Source organism: Euprymna scolopes, chromosome 38 (genome assembly GCF_053919585.1).
Source record: "Euprymna scolopes isolate OS-2025 chromosome 38, ASM5391958v1, whole genome shotgun sequence".
Taxonomy (NCBI): domain Eukaryota; kingdom Metazoa; phylum Mollusca; class Cephalopoda; order Sepiida; family Sepiolidae; genus Euprymna; species Euprymna scolopes.
Genome location: NC_136519.1, coordinates 15,663,430 through 15,689,637, shown reverse-complemented (window position 1 = coordinate 15,689,637; position 26,208 = coordinate 15,663,430). Strand labels below are relative to the sequence as shown.

General features: G+C 32.9%; 1 protein-coding gene across 1 annotated transcript in view; it reads right to left on the bottom strand.

Annotated features, from left to right (window-relative positions):
- Nucleotides 1-9,978, bottom strand: part of LOC145263077 (mannosyl-oligosaccharide alpha-1,2-mannosidase IA-like) — a 241,408-nt gene extending 231,430 nt beyond the window's left edge. Inside the window, exon 1 of the mRNA XM_080119946.1 lies at nt 9,759-9,978. Coding sequence (XP_079976072.1) covers nt 9,759-9,974 — 216 coding nt within the window. The 5' untranslated portion in view covers nt 9,975-9,978. The remainder of the gene's footprint in view (nt 1-9,758) is intronic.
- Nucleotides 9,979-26,208: the final 16,230 nt, after the last annotated feature.

Here is a 26,208-nt window from a genome sequence, read left to right as displayed (position 1 = left end):
ATATATATATATATATATATATATATATATATATATATATATATATATATATATATGGTGGCTTCCTTCAGTCTTGACAGACTATGGATTCCCACTGTAAGGATGCCTGTGCTTGGAATTTTTGTGGCAAGAGTTATGCAATCTCCAACGATACCTCTCCTCATTCGACGTTGTTAAATACCAGTGGAGCTTTATGATGACTGGAAACAATGCCGAGATAAGCGGAGAGCACCTACAGCACCTAAAATTCCCAAATTGTCATCCACTTGGCACTAGCTCGGCTCAACGTTGCTTAACTTGTGTGATCTGACAAGAACACACACATATGCATACATATAAACACAGATTATATATATGCATATATATTTACACATATACACACATATATCTCCATGTATATCTACACACACACATATATCCATATATATTCACACACACACACGTACACATTATATCCATATATATATATTTACACACACGCGTACATATATGCACATATATATGCATATACATATGCACACATATATATATATATATATATATATATATATATATATATATGCATATATATTTACAAACACACACACACATATATATATACACACACATAATATATATCCATATATATTGATACACACACAATATATATCCATATATATTGATACACACACGTACATATACGCACGTATATATGCATATATATTTATACACACATACATATCACACTATAAACCAGAACTAAAACAAGACTATTAAAAGACAAACACTAAACAAAAGAAAAAAAAAACAAGGTAAGGAATTAGACCCAAACACGGAAATGGATTAAACCTTGCAAAAATTAAAAGAAGAAAAAGTAAAAAAAGTAAAAAAAAACTCTTTTGGTTCCAATCATGACTGATTCCTTTGAGATCTAATGGCGAATACTTAAAAGCGAAATGAATTCAAACAGGTCGAAAGAACACTTCACGCATGAGAAACAACAATTTTTCTCAAACGTATCTTTATTTTCAGCGATTGCATTCAACCTTTGTGTATGGGGTTAGATTTGAAACAATGAACACTCCGAAAAAATATCTCCAGGCGTCGTGTACAAAATAACAACCACTTTATTACGTTAATGCCGACTTTATAAACACAACTAGAAGATGTACCCGCCTTTACCCGGTATTAAACGCAACCTTAAATTCCTTTGAAAAAAAAAAAAAAAAAAAAAAAAATGAAGTAAAAAAAAAAAAACGGAAAGAAATTGAGACGTGCATGCGAGTATTATGTTTTTCTTCTAAGCAGTTGTCAGTTCACTTCTTATAAGTAAAAAAAACAAACAAACAAATATTTGAGCTGAGATCGAAACCAAAACCTAAAGACGGTGAGTAAAGTACAAAAACCATTAGGCCAGCTTGACACGTTCTTTAAAATGTGTTTTCAAACCTACTTAATCTTAACATAGTGTAAACGATTCACGCATGCGCAGTCGTGAAACAGTTGACAAACAGATAAAAATCCGATAACGCCTATATGTACCAATCTTTTTTTTTTAATTTTGACTCCTTAACAGTGCTTTTTCCGGATGAAAATTGATTATAAAGTTTTCCACTCGTCTGAATACTCTATATACCAAATTTCAAGTCTGTAAATCAGAAGTTACTTGAGTATATATATATATATATATATATGAGAGAGAGAGAGAGACTAGAAGAATACCCGTCCCAGGACGGGTAAAATTAATTCTCCAAAGCCGATGTTCCAATTTTTTTAATTTTGACTCCTTTTTTCCGAATAAAAACCGATTATAAAGTTTTCCATTTTTCTGAATACCCTATATACCAAATTTCAAATCTGTAAATTAAAAGTCAATTGAGTATAAAGGTTAAGTGTCCTCACACACTTTCTCACTTTCATATATATATATATATATAGGAAGAGAGAGACTAGAAGAATACCCGTCCCAGGACAGGTAAAATTACTTCGCCAAAGAGAACAATTTCAAGTCCCCTTACAAAGATTTAAATCAACATATTTTAATATAGTAAAGTTTAGGTCTAGAATTCGATAAAAATTTCTAGAAATGATTTTGATTCAAACATTGATTGAGATCAAAGTAAAAAAAAAAAAAAATTTGACCCCTGCGATCATTACCAACTTTTCTCTATGGTAGTTAAGGAAGCCAATTATATAGAAAGGCATTACCATACATATGCACACTTTTTTATATATACATATGCATATAAAGTTATGAACAGTACATAGGGCCCGAGCAAAGCTGGACGGAACTGCTAGTAAATTTGTGACTTCTCTGACTTCATGAATGGAGATGCAATTAAAAACAAAACCCTATACCAAGATCAAGTAAAGTTTTTTGAGAAATCAATAGTGGTATTATTATTTTTTTCACTAGGGAACTTTTCGCAATAATATTTTGGGACTTATTTTGTAGACCCATGACTTGATGTACTTAATTTTGTTCTTGAAAAAGATGTGGAGATTTTGCAGTTAAAACGAAAAAGTAGAAAAAACAAAACAAAAGAACAAAAACAAATAACTGTCACCAAAGGCAAGTTATTCGTCTACCTACTTGGATAAGATTTTGTTGTAACTTATTTTAACTTTTAACTTATTTTAAAGTGTTTATTTACTTTGAAACAGAAGTGGTATCGTGTCTTGAGTTAGAACAAAAAAAGAAATGGCTGACATTAGACAGTCATCTAGGAAGTCTTGATAATAGCTCAAAAATTTTTAATTAAACAAGATACTGGATGCGTTTCACCACTATTTCGTTTAATTTTTGACTTGAATAAATACAAAAATATGAAAAAAAAAAAATTAAAAAAAAATAAAATGCCTATGAAAAACTGCAGATTCCAAGCCATCTACACTCACTGTGAACTGCATAGCACGCAACCAGGGCGGGGCAAATTACATACCTTAGTCAGTCAGAAAGACAAGACGTTTACAAGAGAGACAGCTGAAGAATTATAGAACAAGAAGAAAAAAAATAGTGGAAGAGATTAAAGACTACAGTTCTTAGGTGTTACCGATGGAAAACTCCGCAGACAATTTTCATAGCTTTTATATTCCTATTTCTGCGATACGTCTAAGGAGATTGTCAGAGATCAACATGATAGACGAGACGAGACTGACGATATTATAAATAACACAAAGTGATTATGAATGCAATTGCTGCAAGAAAAACGGCAGGCTTCAAATTGGAATAAATTTCGAATTTCACACGTATCCAAGCGGATGTAAGTTCTGTTTCCATGGTGATTCAGCGGCATTCAAACGAATTGGTAAATTTCCAGGGAAATTATCCGAACAAGAAGACAATATTAATTACATAGCAGAGGACAACTGCGGGATAGAGATGTCAGACACTCCCAGGGACCACGATTGGAATTGCTGTCTAAATGCTGTGCGATACCAGAAGCATGAAAATAATTCGACACCGTTGCTATCAACTGGTCTCATCGTTAGTGAAAGATGAGGCCTTAAAAATGTCACTTAGTTGAGATGCGGATACTCATCATTTAAAACGGAGAAAGTGTTCATCTCTGTCCTTTACGCCATTAATCTAATATATAAAAGCCTATACGTCTGTCTGTCTGTCTCCATATTTTTAAACTATCTCCCCCAAAATTAAAGGTTGCAAAGCAGCGCTAGGGACCTCAAATGATTGGAGGTTTTACAGACTGCTATTTTATGGGTCTTTAGCCGGTTAAAATAGTTTTTAAGGGGTCAAAAATGGGTGAAAATTGAAAAAAAAAAAAAAATCGTTAAACATTTTATACATTCATCTTAGTTAATTTTTAATCAGTTCATATGCGTGTCACGTTGGTACAGTGGTAACGTCACCAGCTTTGAATGCTACAGTTTTGTTTTTGGTTTCGATTCTAACTGATGCCACCTAAATACTTTTTTTTTTTTTTTAACTTTTGAAATCACGACTCAATAATGATATATACGAAATCTGGATAAATTAAAATATCATATTTAAGCGTATTTTACGACCGGGCAAAGCCCCCCCCCCCAGTACATATATAACTAGTTTTAACTACCCAGTGTTTTCAGTGAACACGTATCCGAGTTGTAATTTTTATTTTATTTTTTGCACTTTTTAAAATTGGAGTACTTTTGCTAAGTGAAAAAATGGAAATGGCACTGACCCTATGCAGGTTTAACCGATCTCCTCCAAAAGTGAAAGTTCCATGGGAGTATAAAATTCACAAGCGGTCCTCAGGCACATGTATATACCCATCAGGGGAGGTGACAAAGTTAGTTTTTTGCAACTCTTGCAAGGGGGTGTTGATGTCGTCCTACATACAATGCCTAGAATTCCCAAATTGGTCACTGATCTGGTACTGACCAGGCTCAACAGTGCTTAACCGGTGATCTAACGAGAACCGGTTTGTCAATGTGATTACGCCATATCTCTGCTAATTATATAAACAATTCTATCGCATTGAATATATCGAGCTGATAATTGATCTTAGCAGTTACCTCAAAAAGTTTTCCGATTGATTTAAATATATATATATACACAGATATATTTATACGTACACATACACACACACATAACTACAAAGATCAATCATCACTTCGCAAAAAATGAGAACGCGATATACTTAGTACGATAGAATTTTGTTTATATATATATATATATAATGTTCGGCTGGTGCAAAAATAATGTTTTTTGATGTATATATCTGATAAAAAAACATTTTTGCACCAATCTAATATATATATATATATATATATATATATATATATATATATATATATATATATATATATAGAGAGAGAGAGAGAGAGAGAGAGAGAGAGAGGGGAAGAGATAAAAACTGTTGTAGATTATGTTGACACTGTAAAATGTTATTTTTTTTTTATTTCAACAGGAAAAGAAATGTGAAAAGCGAGAGAGAGAGAGAGAGAGAGAGAGAGAGAGAGAGAGAGAGAGAAAATAAGGAAATAAAAACTGGTGTAGATAATGTCTTTTTTTATTTTTGGCAGGAAAAGAAATCTAAAAACTTGGCAACACTAGCCATCTCTGGCTCGATTAACAAAGACCGTATCCTTTCGGCTACCATTAACCGCGTGAAATAACATTGAATTTAAACATTTTAATTTTAAATGTTCTTTACATCATTCAGACAGTGATCTAATCGTTATACGATGATCTATGCATAAGAGCTAAATTGACCGACTTAATTCAACTGAGTGCTCAACGATAAGAAACGAGTATCTTAAAGGGGCTGTCATAATTATTGTTTTACTATAACAGACACTAGTGTTTCATCCTTTCGGGAATCTTCAATATATATATATTTAAATGAGGGGGGTCACCAACAATGTATATTTTTTAACATTTTTTTATTCTGTGTTTTGGTTTTTCATTGAAAATTATGTTTATCATTGAAATCGTTTTTAATGCGCTTCAGACGTTCTGTGAGGCGTCCTCTTCAGAAAGTATTTAAAATGTAAAATATGTAGAATATACTTAAGATGTGTTTAAAATGTAAAAGAGCATTTTCCTAGTTCATTTGGAAACTGAAAATGATTCCACTCTTCATTCGAATGAAGAATAGAATCATTTACACATGTTTCCACCGCTCGGAAAACATCTGATTTTTAACAAAAGTAAAACAAAACAGAAAAAAAAAAAACATAATTTTAAGTTTTCCTCCATCTTGAAACAGAAAATTGGACATTGAAAACTTCCGAATTTAATAATAAAAACCGTATAGAAAATTAGATAGATTTTAAAAATGTAAAAGGAGTGGTTTTAATTTTTAAAAATCTGTCAAATTTTAGACAATTTGAAGAGGATGGATAGAGAGAAAAAAAAAACGATTGAATTTTTGCATAACCTTGGTTGAAGGGCTGCAATTTTGAAAAGAATGACCTCCTTTTTAAGATAATGCTTCGCTTTTTTTTCTTTTTTTTTTTTTTTAGTAAATGGGAGTTATCTCTAAAACAGAAGCGCCAAAGAAATGGCCAGAAAAATAACAGGATAAAAAAAAAAAAAGATCCTTTTTTAGTTAATATACGAGGTCCCTTCAATAAGTTTCCAGACTTTATTCGTACAGGCATTTAAAATTGGTGTAGACTCTTGAAAATTCAGTATGTTTTTGCTTTCTATCTTACGAGATGACGGACCAATTTTTATGATTTCACGTTCAAATGAACAGTTACAGTAGGAATTTGAGGAACGATATCCAATAAATTCTATTTTAAACTTGTAAAAATTTCACAGAAACGTATGAATGCTTCAGACTGCTTTTGGACCAGCATGAATCAAGCATCAGTTTTGGAGTGGCATAAGAGGTTCAAGGAAGGTCGGGAATGATGAGTGGTGTGGGAAGAGGAATTGTTTGAATAAAGAATTTGATGGATTAGAACCATCGTGTATCTTTAGACACAATAAGTGCACAGTTTGGTGTCAATCTGGGAACTGTACACACAATTATTCGCAAGGAACTGAAGATTTGTCCAAATGAACCAGTCCATAACTCCATCCTTGTCACAGACTATTTGACCAAGATGGGCATCAAAACAGTTCCTCATCATCCATATAGTCCAGGCCTTGCTCCTTGTTACTTTTCGTTATTCCCTAAGCTCAACGAAAACCTTAGCGGCTGTCATTATGAGACAATTGAGGAGATGAAAGAGTGTGACGAGAATCATTGACACGCTCACACAAGATGACTTCGATGGGGTCTTCCCAAAGGACAACGAGTGTATTGCAGTCGAAGGAGATTACTTCAAAGGGACTAGAGTTTCCTATCTGCACTATCAATAAAAATGCCTTTGAGGAAAAAGTCTGAAAACCTATTAAAGACATCTCAAGCAAAATTATATAAACATCAAACAATATTCAAACTGAATTTATTTAATATAACTATTATAAAAAACTTGTATTCCTGTCTGCTTGTTCAGAATTTAATATGTACAAAATGTATATTGTTATACACATTAATTTTCATACTGAAAACGGACATTTACACTTTCATTTCAGCATGATTTTTATATATACAACGAAAATCTACATTCAAAAAGTAACCTCGTTTGCATATTACATTTAAATAAATTTTTTTTAATATTAGCTCCATATTCTTAATTGGTTCTTGTAATAGAATTCTTTTAATTTTTCTCTTTAGAAATCTATATATCTATAAAAGTGAACGTGTCTGTGTGTCTGTCTGTCTTTGTGTCTGTGCACATTTCCCTATGCAATAACTGTAAATTTTTAGTCTACAGACTCGAAATTTGGTATACAGGGTACTGAGATTTGGGGAAAATCGATGTGATTGGTTTTCGGCCAGAAATTTGGCTGTTAAGGGGTCAAAGTTCAACGATTTGACCTTTGAGAACTCTACCAAACTCCTCTGACAATTTTGGGTCTAAACACTTGAAATTTTAGATATAAGTTCCTTGGACATGGATCTAACTTAATAACCTGATTTGAGCCCAAAACAATAAATGTTAAGGGGGTAAAAGTTAAAAAAACTGACCGTTATTTTTTGTTTGTTTTTTTTTTGCTCAGCATACACCTCCAAATACCCGGGCAACTCCGGGCACCCATGCTCGTATTATTTAAAGTTGATTTATTTCATTTATTTTTAATTTCATTTATATTAAACTTATTTTATATTTATTTTCAATTATTATTAGCCAACACCAGTTGCCTTTAAAAAATGGAAGGAAGTTTATTTAAGCAGTGAGAGTTAATCCCTATGAGAGTTATTTTCCGTTTAATTTTCATAGACAAAATGGATGTGTTTTATTTTTCCATAAATCCAATATGGTTCACTTTCAGGAAAATAATAAGTTGGGATATTTAGTGTATCTTAAATTGTATGTGACTAACCCTCCACCTGCCAAGATATTTCAACATGGCAAAGCTGGGTATATACAGCTAGTGTGTGTATATATATATATATATATATATATATATATATATATATATATATACAGCTAGTGTGTATATATATATACATATATATATATATATACAGCTAGTGTGTATATATATATACACATATATACAGCTAGTGTATATATATATATATATATACATATATATATACAGCTAGTGTATATATATATATATACATACATATATACATATACATACATATATATATATATACAGCTAGTGTATATATATATATATACATATATACATACATATATATATACAGCTAGTGTATATATATATATATATATACATATATACAGCTAGTGTATATATATATATATATACATACATATACATACATATATATATACAGCTAGTGTATATATATATATATATACATATATACAGCTAGTGTATATATATATATATATACATACATATATACAGCTAGTGTATATATATATATATACATACATACAGCTAGTGTATATATATATATACATACATACAGCTAGTGTATATATATATATACATATATACATACATATATACAGCTAGTGTATATATATATATATATACATACATACAGCTAGTGTATATATATATATACATACATACAGCTAGTGTATATATATATATATATATATATATATATACATACATATATACAGCTAGTGTATATATATATATATATATATATATATATACATACATATATACAGCTAGTGTATATATATATATATATATATATATATATATATATATATATATATATATATATATATATGTATGTATATACAGCTAGTGTGTGTGTATGTATATATATATATATATATATAAAAGCAAAACATCTATATTTTAAATTCCAAAATCAAAGACAGCATAAATATCTTAAAGCACAATTGCAATTACTCTTCTGATTTTTCGGATTCATGTAATGTCCATATTCTCATAATTTTCTTTTCCATTTAACGAGTTCTTATTTTTCTAATGAGTCAGGTTGGAAAATATTAAAAAATCGACATCATAATTATATGGTTGTTTCTGTACTATGAAACAGGTGTTGTCAAGAATTGATCAGTTTAACATGCCGAAAGAAATAAACGGTAAGATGAACAACATCTTGAAATTTGGAATATAAACTTTTCGTCATTCATTTGTATATGCTCTGTAGTTATATTTAACACACATCGAGCTTCATAAATAAAAGGATTGGTATAAAGAAAGGGTGAAGTATAATTGAATAAGCATATTTTTCCCATGAATAAAATTATTTTTTTATTTTGTACCAGTGGGGGGGGGAGGAGAGTGACTTTGCCTGTGCATAAAATACGCTTAAATATATTTTAATTTGTCCAGATTTCGTATATGTTATTATAAAGTCGTGATTTCTAAAGTTAAAAAAAAATATATGTATTTGGTGCCATCAGTTAGAATCGAACCCAAAACTGTAGCATTCAAAGCTGGTGACGTTACCACTGTACCAACGTGACAAGCATATAAACTGATTAAAAATTAAAGATAAACTAAGATGAATGTACAAAATATAGAACGATTTTTTTAATTTCGACACATTTTTGACTCCTTCAAACTATTTTAACCAGCTAAAGACTAATAAAAGAATAGTCTGTAAAAAAAAAAAAAAACAATCATGCGAGGCCCTTAGCGCCACTCTGCGAATTTTAGCTTTGGAGGAGGTAGGCTTTAAAAATATGGAGACAGACATACAGCTTTTTATATGTTAGATTTTTCATTGAATTTTGAAATGGTAATATTAACAGAATAAATAATTAAAAAAAAAAGACAAAACCATTAAAAAAAAAAAAAGTAGTAAAGGTCAACTTACGCCGTCAAAGTTGAATGATGTAGCAATCCAATCTCGGCCTTTTTTATATTCCTCTTGAAGGCCCATGATGTACAAGGTATCAATGCCATCAATAATAGAGGCCCCCAATGAGAGGGAACCAAAGATTCCAGAATTGTGAATCTTTTTTGAGATGGGACGGAGTTCGTTTCCACCCCATGCATATTTCGTATAACTATCCCAGGCAAATTTCATCATCTGAAAAAGAAACAAAAAGAAAAACATTTTCAAACATAAAAATTTTATCAAACCTCATTTTTACAAGCTTTTGTAACCGATAAAGTAAAATGGCACAAGTTGATGAATACAAAAAAAAAAAAAAAAAATGTCACAAGTGAGAATACATAAATGAAAATCTCACAAGGAAACAGTATATAAAGGAAAAACGTTAAGGAGTTTGTTCAATTAAAAAGACAATTATCTTTACATTTAATAGCAAAAATGTAAAAATTCACTTATGTATAAATAATTGAATTCATTCAAAAAGTATTAAACAAAAACAAATAAATTACATCTACATAAAAAATTGCGATATCCAGCAGTCACGCAAGATAATCCAGTGGTAGTGGTTTAGGCTTCTTTCCATGGGTCCTGATTTCGAGTCTCACTAGATTCAGCCCCTCTGGTGAGTCATAGTGATGACGAAACACATTTCAGTGGATAATTATATTTTAAATAATACATTTAAAAGTAGATAAAGACTTTGTTTCGTATCCTCAATAAAATAATGAAATTCTATTTGTCAGGCAATTACACAAATTTAGAATTGGATTGGGAATTGAATCAGAATCTGTAAACATACTGGAATCGTCCCATTACTAATGTCCAGATAAAATGTATAAACTCTTTAAACAACCATAAAACCGACATTTGATATAATAAATTTTCATACACCAAAATACTGTGGATAAATATAGAAACCAGCCAATAACCAAAAGTGTTCAAATTATTGGGGATTGTGATCCATAAACAGCTAACGCTTACTGATGAAATTTAAAATGTTCCCAATCAGTTCAATTGGTATGTTGGCACATCCTCTTTTAATGACTGCTTCCAACTCATTAATTGTAGTTGGTTTCACAGCTTGAAAAAAATTGGTGTTTAAGGGGAAGGAGTCTGCAATTTGAATTGATAAACAAGGGATAATGTAGTTTGCTTCAAACATTGTATAGTGTGTATACATAAGAAATTTATAGAAGGCAATACAAGGCAGTGGTGTAAAACAGATCAACACAAACTTAAACAAATTAACATAAACGATGGTCGAACGAGTTATGCAGATTCACGTTTTATTCATAAAATCAATACAGGGTGGAACGATAACAACAACACTACAGCTTTATTTTAAAACTTTTATTGAAAAAATCAATTCAAGTAACTTGATTATGTAGTAGAGCTGACATCTATTCAATGTAGCCGCCTTCTGTCTCAATCACCGCCTCGATTTGGGTATGGAACTGGGAGCATCCTTTTTCCACAAGTGCTGGTGGGAGCTTGGCGAATACTTGGCAGCCTCTAAGGTTTTCGTTGAGGTTAGGGAATAACTAAAAGTAACAAGGAGTTAGGTCTGGACTATAAGGATGATGAGGAACTGTTTTTATGCCCATCTTGGTCAAATAGGCTGACTTTGGTGTTGTCGGAAGTCATATTGGTGATGTTCTCAACGTATGACCAAATGAAGTAGTTCGGTGGGTTCAGGTTGAGGGATGAGTAAAGGGCAGTGAGAGAATGGTACAAAGTCATGGCACTCTTCCTGAAGCCAAGCATGGGTCTCTTTGCACGAAGAGATCACCACACTCTTCAGCACATCCAGGTACACTTTGGTATTAACTTTCAAGCTGACTTCGAAAATGTGAGGTGGCATGATGTGGCTCTCACTTTAAACCACACCAAAGACCATAACCGTGGCCAGAAACTTTGTTTTCATCACCCCAGGAATGTCACTGTTATTCAACGTCTATCCACTGTGCTATGGGCCCCAAAGGTGCAGTGGATAGAGACCTTGAATCTCTACGGTTTCAGGTGAGCACTGTCAAAAGATAGCGGTTTCAATCCTATCCAAAGCCGACCAGAGGCTTAGTTGGCCAAAACGTGGTGAGACGACAATAACTATGGAAGGCAGCAATTACTAAGGATGCAGTAAGGAGATTCGGCATTCCTATCCCATCGTGGTTAATCACCTGAGGAAGGCCAGAGGAATAGTTGGCCGAAACCTCGTTAAACAACAACTAGATGAGACTAATAGTCCGCAATAAATAAATGGATAAATAATACAAATTACTCATCTCAACAAGAATTTCAATTAATTAAATAATACTATTGGTTAATGTTTTAATTTTTAGCCTTGCAGTAAGCATGACTTCATAGCTCAGGCATTAACGTCAAAGGAAAAAAGTAAATCGTAAGCTAAACGTTTTGATTTTGATTCTCGGTAGTGACTCACGAGTCATTTTTTTTTTTTTTTTAAAACTTTAAATCATTACTAGATATTGGGTCCAATATAATCCTATATATAATAATTTGATCGCAGAAATTCCCTTCTGGACCAAAGTACACTAGGTTTTTTTTTTGTTTTTTTTTTACAAGGTGGTCACCACTTATCAAGGCCCGGAAGCCACTCGGGGATAAGGGTTATTGCGTGTACAGTACGTTAATGGTGAGATTTGATAAAGTGTCTACTTAAGGGGGTGGTTCATCAGGAATTTGCTTATGTTGAACTTGAAGACATCCAAGTTGTAGTCAGGTGGGAAACAGGCAAACGGAACAGAGTTCCACAGGCGTGCACTTTTAACAACTTCAAACAGATGCCACATACAAATTTATTATGTATAAACTATTAACTACTATATCATGTAACTTTTGAACACCATCTTACACAAATTTATTCGCTGTTATAAAATCCTAGATTAAATCTTAGGAGAACTATCATCACAGTCGCAAAAACCTACAGTGGAAGTAGTTGTTATTTTTCCCTCTAAATAAAAAGTACTCTTACCACTCCCATTTGACACTGGGAGGTATTATGCATTTGGGCGGATATAGAGTTTCACCCTAATTTTCTGACTCATATATTTATAGACATAACATAATCTTTCCTTTACCCGATTCTCAAAATAATGATTTCTCCCTCCTCAGATTCCACCTAATCTCATTGGCTGAGAACAACCTATTTGTTCATTCCAGAAGGTACATCCTCATTCAAACGTTGTAAGTTCATTGTACTTAAAACAATTATCACTATTATTGAATTATTTGTTCTTATTTCTACACGAAAATACGACACAAAAACACAATACATTGTTTTCGCCTAATTTCCCCCAATTTTAGTTCCTTTTAAGTATCGATCTTAAGAACTATCTGCAAGCAATATTTATTTCAAAATTATAAAACAAATAAAATGTTTCTCTTTAGGTTGTCATACGCTTAACATTTAAAAAGGTTTACATTGTTTTAATCTCTAAAGTATTCTATTTATATTGTTTATAATAGAAACAAAATTCTGTATACATTGTTTATAATAAAGCAGAATTGTTTATTATTTAAAGAAACCGTTCTGTTTATACTGTTACTTTTTGCCTGCTTACCTACAACTCTTATTTTCTGAAATACCGTTTAAATGTTTACATGGTAACGTGCAGGTGACTACAGGAATTTACTTCCCTTTTAGTGATAGAGGGTTCGAGAGTATTTTGACACCTTCATTCCAGTCTTGCAAACAAAAGTACCATACTCTGAACACAACCCTAAACAATACCCTGCTAGCCAGATTAGTACGCACGAGCTAAATGATACTGCAACCACCAATTTCTGTTGTTCGTTCATAGCATTTGCGTGTGGGAATCCTGACATGTGCACATGAAGGCTACAGAAATTGGAATGGATTCGAGATTAATTTTTATCTTTTTTTTAATTTTTTTTTCAATTTTGTTCATTGAATGAATCATCAATCCTCTCATGAGCTGCTTTATCTTTCGGCCATCATCCATCTCAATTAACCTTCATATTCAAGTCGATTTTGATCTTGATAAGTTGTGACCCTTCAGAAAAACAAATATCAGGTAATAACCTCCCTCCTGCAAGCTACATAACAGACATGTTATGAACCAAGTCTGTGAAATGCAGGGTCATCACAAACAAATTATTTTGATTATAGCAGGAAGTGTGTGGGTCGCGGAAAAATTCGGATTGAAAAGATGTAGACGCCAGAAAAGAAATAAACCAAGGCGGAAAAAGAGAAGAAAAAATTATATGAAAAAAATCAAGAAGCGATGTGAACTTGCTTGAAAATGGGTTGAAAGGACAATTGATAAAGAAATTCGAAAGACTGGATATAAGCCTTTGTCTTTGAGGAAATAAAAAAAAGAATGTTAGCAAAGAGTGTAAGAATGAAGAGGTATGAAGGGAGAAATGAACAGTTTAGAAAGCAATAAGTAAAAGATATCTGTAATTAGTGATCTGGCAAAAAAAAAAAGAAAAAAAAAAGCCTTATCCCTCGTGTTGCATCTTTCATAGCATTTGCGTGTGGGAATCCTGACATGTGCACATGAAGGCTACAGAAATTGGAATGGATTCGAGATTAATTTTTATCTTTTTTTTAATTTTGTTTCAATTTTGTTCATTGAATGAATCATCAATCCTCTCATGAGCTGCTTTATCTTTCAGCCATCATCCATCTCATTAACCTTCATATTCAAGTCGATTTTGATCTTGATAAGTTGTGACCCTTCAGAAAAACAAATATCAGGTAATAACCTCCCTCCTGCAAGCTACATAACCAGGTTTGGATCAATAAGTAAAAGATATCTGTAATGTTATCACATTAGTGATCTGGCAAAAACAAAAAAAAAACAAAAAGCGTTATCCCTCGTGTTGCATCTTTTCTGTTTGGATCGACAAATAAAACCAACTTGATAGCACATGGTTTACCTCTCCACTTTCATTTCTGCAGAACTGTTTCTCTACAGATTATTAGTCATCTTTAAATTCAATATCAAAAGACTTCTGTCATATACCACCCAAACTTAATCTTATCAAACCAATCAAAATACGATTCCAAACAAATCTGACAGACCAACAAAAGCGCTGCTCAAAACTTTGTCGCGACAAACTTTGACCTTGATAAGTGGTGACTCTTCAGTAAAAAAGTCATAAAATGGAAAAAAAAAGAAAACTATTTCCAATGCTTAAATTTGGCACCATCGAGAGATCATGTTCTATCCTCCATAAAGTCAAACCAAAGACTGAAAAAACAAGTGAAGCATGGTTTCCCCATGAGTGCACAGTGAACGAGACATAAAAACAAAATGGCCAAGTTCAGCATTTGCCCCCCCCCCCCGTCCGTTTTGCCCCAAAACTCCCTGGGGGACGTCAAATCCTGATGAAAATGAACAAACAATGCAGTTTAAAGCCTTAACACATGTAAATTTGAGTTCTGCATCATGCAAAAAAAAAGAGATGACTAAGCCCGCCATTTGCACCCCCCCCACCATTTAACCCCAAAAGTCCCGGAGGCCTTAACATATTTAAATTTGAGTTCAGCACCATGCAAAACTGCTAAATAGACATACACAGAACATTTTGGACAAATATGGTAAAAAAAATGTAGTGTTTTTATTAGCCTTAAAAGAACCCCTGGGGCACACCCAAGAGTTATCACGAAGTATAGACAAACAAAATTATATAGAAATCAGTTAGTTACAACTTTTCAGAAAGTTAAAAAAAAAAAAAAAAAAATCCAAGTTATCAATTTTTTTAATAAGCACAAAATGTCAATTTTAGCCATTTTAACCCGAAAGGCACTCGAAGGGGACAACTGGAGTTTTCCCGGAAAATCCGTTCTGTTACTTTTTTATTCATATCATTTTTAATGTTTGTGCAAAATTTCAAAAAACTTCCAAGGTATAGTTCTTGAGAGAAGTGCAGACAGACGAACAGAAGAACGGACAAGGGTGAATTTAAAGGTCCACCCTCCTTTTGTCAGGGGGAAGGGCCATAAAAGACATGTTATGGACTGACAAATGAAAGACGACTGTGATGTTATCAGATGTAGTTTGGCCTTATCGGATGCTGTCGAGATGACCCCTGGTCCATTGATAATGGTTGGGATAGAACGCACGTTTCTGTTCAGGATCCTATTTGGTATTTGCTGGTGGGAACCAAGCCGCTGCTCAATTACTTTAGATTTAACGGATTGAGCATATAGTGCTCTTGCATCTTTTATTACTCTTTTAGAGTGGTTGCTGGCGGTCCTGAAAGCAGCTTTAGTCTCAGTGCATCTATTACGTTGGTAGCTATGAAAAAGTGTTATCAGATTAATGATCTACCAACAAAAAAATGTTTAGCCTCATATTGCATCTTTTGTGTTTGGATCGAGAAATGGAAAATGTGTCAGCATATGATTTACCTTTCCATGTATGCGAAAAGCAAACTCGATTAAAACCCCAGCGTAAACAAGTGCCCGTGTTTCACCGGAATGATAGATGCTTATCAATTGCTGAATAGCGTTTTTCGGTTTTGAAAATAAGAAACATAAAAATATGATGACGATGCATTAAATTAGCGAATATTAAAATGCGAACAAGGCCGGACTCTCCAGAAAAAAAAAAAAAAAAAAAAAAATCTATTAAGAAAACATGCTTCTACAGCAAAGCCATTTAATTGGAAATGCTTTTATACTTAAAGAGATGGCTTCACTTTCTTTATATATATATAAATATATATATATATATATATATATATATATATATATATATATGTGTGTGTGTGTGTGTGTGTGTGTATGTGTGTGTGTGTATATACTAGCATTTCAGCCCGGCATTGCCCGGGTGTTTGGAGGTGTATGTTGAGCAAAAAAAAAAAAAAAAAAGAAAAAAGTGGTCAATTTTTTTAACTTTGACCCCTATTATGACCCCATAACATTTGTTTTGGACTCAAATCAAGTTATTAAGTTAGATCCATGTCCAAGGAACTTATATCTAAAATTTCAAGTGTTTAGATCCAAAATTGTCAGGAGTTTGGTAGAGTTCTCAAAGGTCAAATCGTTGAACTTTGACCCCTTAACAGCCAAATTTCTGACGAAAAACTGATTACATAGATTTTCCCAAATCCCAATACCCTGTATATAATAAATTTCAAGTTTGTAGACTGACAACTGACAGTGTTATTGCATAGGGGAATGTACACAGACAGACAGACACTTTCACTTTTATAGATATATATAGCCTGAAGATGTAATCTCCCCAGTAATGGGTGATTACAGAAACATATATGCACATATGTAGCCATCAATGTTTGTATAAATAAATGTAATATATATATACACACTATTATATAAAATGTAATACATATATACACACTATTATATAAAATGAACTTTGTATGTGTGTTCATTCCCTATGTACTCTGAAACGGCTGGGTCGATTTTAATTAAATTTCACACAAATGTACTTTATGTAGTGTTGTTTTATATGTTTTGTATCAGAATAAATATTGATAATCAAAAAAAAAAAATCAGATGAAAGACGGAACAGCTGATTTTGACCACAGTTAACACCTTATACAGTCTAACATCACTAGTGCGTTTGAGAAGTTTTATTATCACACTAGCAGGGGTATCCGGCGTTGCCCGAGTGTTTGTTTCCGGGACGGGGAGGGGGAGTTTTAAAAAATGTTATGGTAGGTAAGTAGGAAGGATCAAACCCGGAGTCATGAGTAAAAGTAGGAAAATAAAGTGTGAAAAAAACCCAAAAAAAAACCATCTGCAACGTTAACAGTTCGGCCACCAAGAAAAGTCCATTCCAGTTGTTTAGGAAAAAAAAAACAAAAAAAAAAAACGACTACGGTAGGTCGGCGCGAACGTGAAAATATAATGTGAATTGTCCAGCACGCTAACCACTACGCCACAGAGCACTGCAGCTTAGTTTAGTGATTTTAAATAACTTCACATGAAAGAACTACGAAGCCAAACCGGTGTTCTCTTCTCAACTGTTCCTTGTGAACGATCCCCAAACGGTGTTAAGTGGTGGCAGGGGGAGGAGGAATTTATAAGAGAGAAAATATTTTACCACTTCCATTGATCTTAACCGATTTTGGCCGTGAATTCTCAGCAGAAAAAGTATAGAAATCTAAGATTATCGAGGAATTTGAGAAATAATAAGCCTATAACACACCTCAGATATTGTTCTGCCGTTTGTGCATATTATATTTGCATGAAATATCTTGATTTTTAATCCTATTAAGGTCAAAATCAGACGGGAAAAAATGAGTTCATTTTATTTATATAGAGATAAGCAGAAAGACCAAACATAAAACACCAATAGTAGATTCTTTAATATGGCAGGGGTGCATTCAACACAAGACTTTAAAATATCGTATACATACATAATTTGATTTTGCTCGTTTTATTTAAATAAAAGATAAAGGGCTGAAAAGACATTTTTCGCTCAGAAATGGGCTTTGGAAGATTGTAGGTGGGGAAAAAAACACAATATCCAAAAGATAAGCGTTTTATTATTTCTAGAGGCCACTTGAAAAAAATCACTCACAAATGCGACTGTTTCAGTCTCAATGTATAGCACTGTGGAATTACATAAATCGAACAGTTCATTTTTTTTTTAAATCGAAGGATGAATGATTTTTTCAAATGAAATCAAACGATGAATAATTTTTAAAATGATAAATTATACAAAAAAAAAAAATTCTGGCAGAAATAATAAATTTGGCATACACACACAAAATAATTTTAACGGAAGTTACTGATTTCAATTTAAAAAAAAAATGAAGTTAAAATTCCTATCGTAAAATTACGATCGAGGTTAAAATTTTGCTAAGTTTACGGACCTTTCTAATATCGAAAATCAAAGCTATTCCCAAAATATATCGATGATACTCTATGAAAAGGATTTATTTTAAGAAAACTCACTGAAAAATATCTCATTGTAAAATTATTTGTTTAACAAATTTAAAAAGTTCTTTTTAAAAAACTTGCTGGTCAAAAATTCGTTTCTTTAGATCCTTATGAGAAAATATACAGTGAAAGCAAAAATAATTTAACAATGTTTGCTACATTATCAAGAAAAGTCTTTGAGCATTATCAAGAGCTGTCTTTGGCCTTTTGGTCAAGATCAAAGTGTAGTATCTGTTCTTCAGATGCTGCACTTCCATTTCTTGTTCTCATTCGGTGGAGGATCAATCCTTCACGACTGAGACAATTTTTTAATTTTTGTACCTTTTCTTCACGTTAAAAAACGACCCTGGTGTCTAACTCTGTCCCGTGGGGAGGCATAGTAAATAGGTACATTATCAAGAAAAACGATTGTAAAATTATCTTCATTTCAAATTTATTTGAAAACGGGCGTTTTTTTTTTTTTTTTTTTTTTTTTTTTAACTTAGAATTAAAGTCACGTGTGAATTAATAATTCAATACAATTTAAAAAAATATATAAAACATCATTACAGTATTTTCCCGGCAAAAATATTTCATTTTTTTTTTTTTTAATTGCATTTTCATCTCAGACAAGGCACAGTGCCACTTTGATGTAAGGGGTGACTATCTGAGATATGATTTGCAGGGATACTATGCAAGAAGTTGAGCATGTCTGTTTGCATTACACTTGAACTTCTGCATGTCAGTACAATCAGGGAAACAGGAACCCGGGAGGAAATTCCAAAATCTAGCAGTCCAAGAGAAGAAACTATTTAAATAAAAGGCTTTCTGGCATCTGGGGATCTCTACTATGTAGGGGTGGGATTTTGCTGCTTGTCGGGGTTGTCGAGGGTATTTACGTCAAGGAGGCACAAGAGAGTAAAAAAATTTCCATAATTTTTTTTTTTTTTTGAAAACAACTGCATTTTTAACTTAAAATTAAAGTCACGTGTAAATTAGTAATTAAATACACTTTTAACAAATATAAAACATTAAAGGGAGTATTTTCTTGGCAAAAATACTCCCCTTTAATAATTGCATGTGCCGAAATGTAAAATATTTCTCTATCTTCCCGTCACTTTTGGATTAGCTTTATGAATCCTTCGATAATTAAAAAAAAACAAAAAACAACAAAAAACAACAACAACAAAAAAACAACAACAACAACAACAAAAAAACAACAGAAAATGACTATCTTTCGTAATAGTCAGTATCGTGGTCGTTGTAATTCATTCTTTGACGTAAGCAGGTCACGTGACTTTTAGTGAAACGGTCTTCTATTTAAGTTGGCCGTGATCATGCCTGCATATCCATCTAAAAAAAAAAAAAATTAAAAAAAAAAATAAAGATTAAAGAACAGTTCCATTGTCTTCTCCAGTAAATTTTACATAAGAATACACTTTTAGATTTTATGTAGATTCTCTAACCTTTATTTCTATAGAGAATATAAAATCATCACAAACGCACACAGACGTTGATTTTATATATAAGATTTGTCCATTAAATCTGTGAATTTAGCGACATAGATACTATTTCAAACTTATGCTTGACAGACTGACCTACCGACAAGCACTAATGATTCGTATATACGCGAGTATAATTCATCCCTAAGTCAAACGATATAAACGTCTCTACAAATAAACGGTAAGTAAAAATCCCTCGCGGCTTGCTATCATATATTTAATCATTAATAATTTATAGTTATTGCCAACTCTCTTTCTGCTAATCTTTCTTATCCAGATCTGTGCCTCTTCCAATAGACGATCGAGAAAGAAACCGATCATTAAAATAGATTTCTTGAAGACTGCAAAGCAAAGGAATTTGAACTTTAAATAAATTCATTGGAGTTCTGCCCAGAAAGTCTCATTGCAGATCTTTGCTTTGAGGTATCGTCTTCCATCGACCTTTTTTTATTACTAAGGTTTCACTAGTTATCAAGGCTCAAATGCTACTTAAGGATACTGTCTAAATGAGTGTCATGTGGACAGTGAGAAAATACTGTGATCATTGGGCAGAATTTGATTATTTAAGAAGGCAGCTCAATAAGAAATTTGTTTGCATTGGACTTGAAAACGACCATGTTGTAGTCAGCTGGTAAGTAGTCGCACAATATTGTGTTCAACAGACGATTAGGTCTAGGAAAGAAACTATGCTCATGTTCCATTTAATTTTAGATACACATTTTTTTTTAAAATCATCTTCCCTCCAAACAAGCCAACTAATGTTTGTGCAAAAAAAAAAAAAAAAAAAAAAAAAAATCCAAGGTAAAAGTGCGAACAAATGAATGGATGAACGATTTGGGGGCAATTTTACCCTTATAATGGCCGCTAGTGTTATTCCGGAAAATTCATTCTAGCAAAAATTTACTTTCACTATGACTAATGTTTGTGCAAAGTCAAAAAAAAAAAAAAAAAAAAAAAAAAAAATCCAAGGAGTGGTTATTGAGAAAAGTGCAAACAAACGATTTGGGGGCAATTTTACCCTTATAAATGGCCAATAGGGGGACAACCAGAGTTATCCCGGAAAATCTTCTCTGGGAAAAATTTACTTTCACCATAACCAATGTTTGTGCAAAATTTTTAAAAAATTCAAGGAGTTGTTATTGAGAAAAGTGTGAACAAACGGAGAGATGAATGAGAGTGAATTACTAGGTCCAATTCCTGCTTTTTCATGGGACCAACAAGGCATACTGCTACTTAGACATAAGGAGTTACTATTTGGGAGCATAACCATGTGAGGAGATGAGTTACATGTTGGTTTACATTACATTTAAATTTTTGCATGTTAGTACATTCAGGAGAACAGAGAACAGGGAAGGAATTTCAAAGTCTGGCAGTCCGAGAGAAGAAACTATTAGAGTAGAGGGCTCCCAGCATCTAGGGATCTCTACAGTAAAGGGGTGGGATTTTGTTGTTAAACAGGTTTATCAGGCGTATATAAATCGAGGGGGTACAAGTATGATGCATTCACCAGAGCGCATTCCATTAAAATACTTATGAAAAAGGCACAGGGATGCAACATTTCGGTGATACGACAGAGATTGGAGCTTAGTTGACAGTGCGGGACCTGTTAGATTGGAGACTCTTTTTCTTTTTTGGATCCTGTTCAAGAGGGAGAGACTACTGGTAGATGCACCAGCCCAGATATGGCATTAATACTTCATGCATAGGCGAATGATGGCTTTGTCGAGATACAGGTTGCAGCATTCAGGCGTGAGTAGTTTTTCTAGCATGGTAGAGAGGATCCAACTTCTTTTAGGAAGAAAGGGAAACTATTGAGAGTGGTCACAGTTAGACGAGTTTTTGTTGTGAATGTCTTAGAGAGGGGTGGAGGGGACCATAGATTGAAGCTCAATCGAGCACCTGCAATAAAAAATAAGGATAGCATAGAAAAAGACTAGCAAAGACTCTTGTGTGAGAAAGAGGTAGCAAGGAAGGAAACAGTCTTTGGATATTGTCTTCCAAGCATTCGATAATATTGCTATTGTCATTTTTTTTTCCATAGGCATCACCACCCATCGAGGCCCAGAGGCCACTCGAGGATAACGGTTAAAGAGTTACAGTAGTCAATTGGACAATATAGCAATCATTAGTTATAGAAATTCGGTAAGTTTGTTAACTTAAGTAAATTGTTCTATTGCCGTGATACCATCCTCCCAGGGATTATATTCTCCTACTGTTGAGCAGTAGTAGTGATATAGTCACTAAACTAATGGTGGTGTCACTGCTGATTTTTGTACAACCATCTTTGTTAAAAATGGTTGTACAAAAATGTAATAAATGACATGGTCGTTTTCAAGTCCAACGTAAACAAGTTCTTGCTGAGTTAACTCTTTTTGTGACAGAGTAATCTTATGAAATGAATGACTACCATTGATCATATTTATTCATGCGTGTGACATAAGGCCAAACTGGGTGGGCGTTGTGCATCATTCTGTTGATCTATTCTCTTAAAGTAGTTCCAATCACCACAATACCACATTCACATTATGGGTAATCGATTGTCTCCGGATTTTAACGTGTTTTGCTTGCAAAAGATATACATACAATTTCAATTCCATTAGTTGAGGTAGAAAGTGCTACTAAAAAAATAAATAAATAAATAAGAAATAAATAGAATCTATTATAGGTGGTTAGTAATAACCCTCCACCCCCACCCCCGCAAATCAATCAAGATAGAAATAAGCTGCTTACAGTTTTTCTGGATAGGAGGGCCTTTCTTCTGTTGAAAACAAGCAAGAAAGTTATGAAGTCCGAGTGGAGTTTATCGGGGACGTGGTGGCAAAAAGAATGGACTTTGTGAAAAAAGAGGTTGGCAAATTTATTTCATATAGACAACCATAAGGCTGAATTCTTACATATAAAAAAATAAATAACGAAAATGTCTTTAGGCAATATAAATTGCTTGCTAAAATTCTGTTAACTTTTCTAAGCGATTGTTTATTCTCTTGTAAAGGGTATTGGCTGATGCTATATTGCTCAGTTTGCAATATGTGCTAATAAGTATTCGATAAAGATATTCCCTGATTCTGCTAAGTGTATGTGAACAGCCAATCAAATTGGCCATTACTTAATAATGGAATCGCAAGGGAGGAGTGCATACTTATCTAAGGTAGTCGTAATGAGTGAATATGAAATGTATGGAATTAAATAATAACTGTTCGGATTAATGGTCTTAATGATGCTCAATTTCTGGTGTTTTATGGGAGAGTAACAGTAAGATTGGTCAACAGAGTAGAATATACTCCTGCTTCTTAATGTTTTGGAGAAGAGTCACTTGGGTTGGAATCAATTTAGGATATTAGAAAAATGAATGAAACCGAACGATGATTTCCTCAAACATGCATCAGGTATTGGTAGGAAAGACGACCACATGGGAATGATGTGTAGCACCTGTGTATATATTGCTATGATGTCTTTTTTGAGAGAGGAAAAACAGCTTTATTTTATTAATATAGAGATAGAAATTTACTCTCCTGAAGGAATAGCAACTATTCCCCCCCCCCATACAGTAATCTCTCCTGAAAAGAATGGCTGCCATTGATAAGCGGTATGGCATACAAATTTTCCTAACAAGATAATTCCAAAATTTATCTGCTGTAGACAACCAGAAGGCTTAAAAGATATATATATATATATATATATATACATATAAAACAAAAATAACGAAGGAAAAATAACCCAAATGTCTTCAGGCAAGGATTTCTAATGGCTCAACATTGCAGATATCCTAAAATTAAATAAACAATATTTTTACAGGCATTTCTAAGAACTCACTTTGAAGAATTCAGTTTAGATAACGTTATGTGCCCCCCCCCATCCTTTATGCTTTAAATCCATTGAATGCAGCTTCTATGTTAGCGTTTTGTGTTATGAGCTTTGAAACGCTAACACAATTGCCATTAAATCTATTTTATCCAATAAAAATAATGGCTATCTTTTAACCTTTTTCCCTCATCTTGATTGTTGCTATATTGACAATGTTTTTGCTAACTATCAAGGTGGGTACGTTTGCTAGTGGATATATTAGCTAATATATAATAGTAAATGCATATATTGGCGTTGACATTGAAAAACAGGAAGTAATGCTATCTACGTTATTTTTTATTTATTTTTTATTTGTACGGCTTATTTCTTCTTGTCATCTTCACATTCAAGTGTGTAGGTTTGCTAGTAGATATATTTGCTAGTGCACGTTAGCAGGAACATACGGGTATCTCAAAATTAACTTGGATGCTATTTTGACGTTAATTTATATTTCAAAACAGACGGTCAATTTGTAACAGAGCGCAGGCGAAATGACGTCACTACAACTACAAAAAACTCCTAGAATTCCTAAAACTACAAAAAATTCCTAGAATTCCTAAAACTTCTTAACCAGACTTCTTGGATTCTACAATTCTGACTATGACTCCTAGAATGTCAAGATACGACTCCAACTAACTTTATATTTAAAGTTTTCCAGAATTAAAACAGTTTGTGTATTCTCCAAAGATTAAAACATCCGACTGTGATTCCAAAACTGTGGTTCCAAGTCTAAGAAAGCAAATATTTATTTCTCAATTTCTTTGAAGTTACTAAATGCTCGTTTGCTGTTGCTGACCCAACTTGATCACAAGATGCTGAGACCACAATTTGCAGCGATTCCCACGACACCACCTTGCACTTCCTGTGAAATATTGTGTGACAAATCTCCTCGCTTCTAATCGAAGCGAGCACTTGTTTATTGAAAAGAAACATTTTGCAATTACTATAAAAGATTGTCTCCAACAGAAGTAGAAACCCTGCCATTGTTGTTCTTGCTTGTTCAGTTCTATTTTACCAGAGTAAAAAAAAAATTAAAAAAACTGAGGTGATAAAAGAAATTTTGTAACCATGTACTCCAACATGACCTTTAAGATCCCCTCGTCATTTCTTAAAACGAAAGAAAAATATTAAATTTACTTTTGCTTTTTGAACCAAAGCTTCTTTTTCTGTTTCAACTTTCGACACAAAATAATATTTTCATTCATTTATGTGTGTTATGATTGTGTTAATGTTTTTTTTTTCTTTTGTGTGCATGTGTCTTTTGTTTTGTTGTGGTTGGTGTGTGTGTGTGTGTGTGTTATGATTGTGTTAATGTTTTTTTTTTTCTTTTATGTGCAGGAGTTTTTTGGTATTTGGCCGTGTTATGATTGCGTTAATGGTTTTTTTTCTTCTTTTGTGTGCATACGTGTGTTTTTTGGTGTTTAGCCGTGTGTGTGTAGGTGTTATGATTGTGTTAATGTTTTTTTTTTGCATGCATGTATGTGTTTTTTGGTGTTTACCATGCGTGTTATGATTGTGCTAATATTTTTTTGCATGTATGTTGTTTTGGTGTTTGGCCGTGTGTATGTTATGATTGTGTTAATGTCTTATTTTCTTTTGCATGAATGTGTTTTTGGGGGTTGGCCATGTGTGTGGGTGGTTGTGTGTACATATTTTCTGGTGTGTGTGCATGTATTTTTTAAAGCTTAGCTGTTTGTGTGTTTTTGTACTTCAAAATCTAAACTCCTTTTATCTTTGTGATTGTATTTATCATATACGCGTGTTTGCCTGTGTGTGCATGTATTTCCATCTGTCTAGTGTGTGTGTGTATTTTTCTCTGTATATGTATCTATTTTCTTGGAATTGTGTATGTGTATTTATTTTCTTGTGTGTATGTATGCCTTTTCTGTGATTTTGTGTCTGTGTCTATTTTGTGTATGTATTTTCTTTGTGTGTGTGTGCGCATGTATTTCCATCTGTCTGGTGTGTGTCCGTATTTTTCTCGGTATATGTGTTTATTTTCTTGCGATTGTGTGTATTCATATTCTTGCGTGTATGTATGCATTTTCTGTGATTCTCTCTGTGTGCGCATGTATTTATTTTATTTTGTGTAGGTATCTATTTTCGTGTGTGTGTGTGTGTGTGTGTGTGTGTGTGTGTGTGTGTGTGTGTGCTCATTTTCGTGTGTATGTATCGTTTATTTTTTGTTTGTTTTTTAATCTAA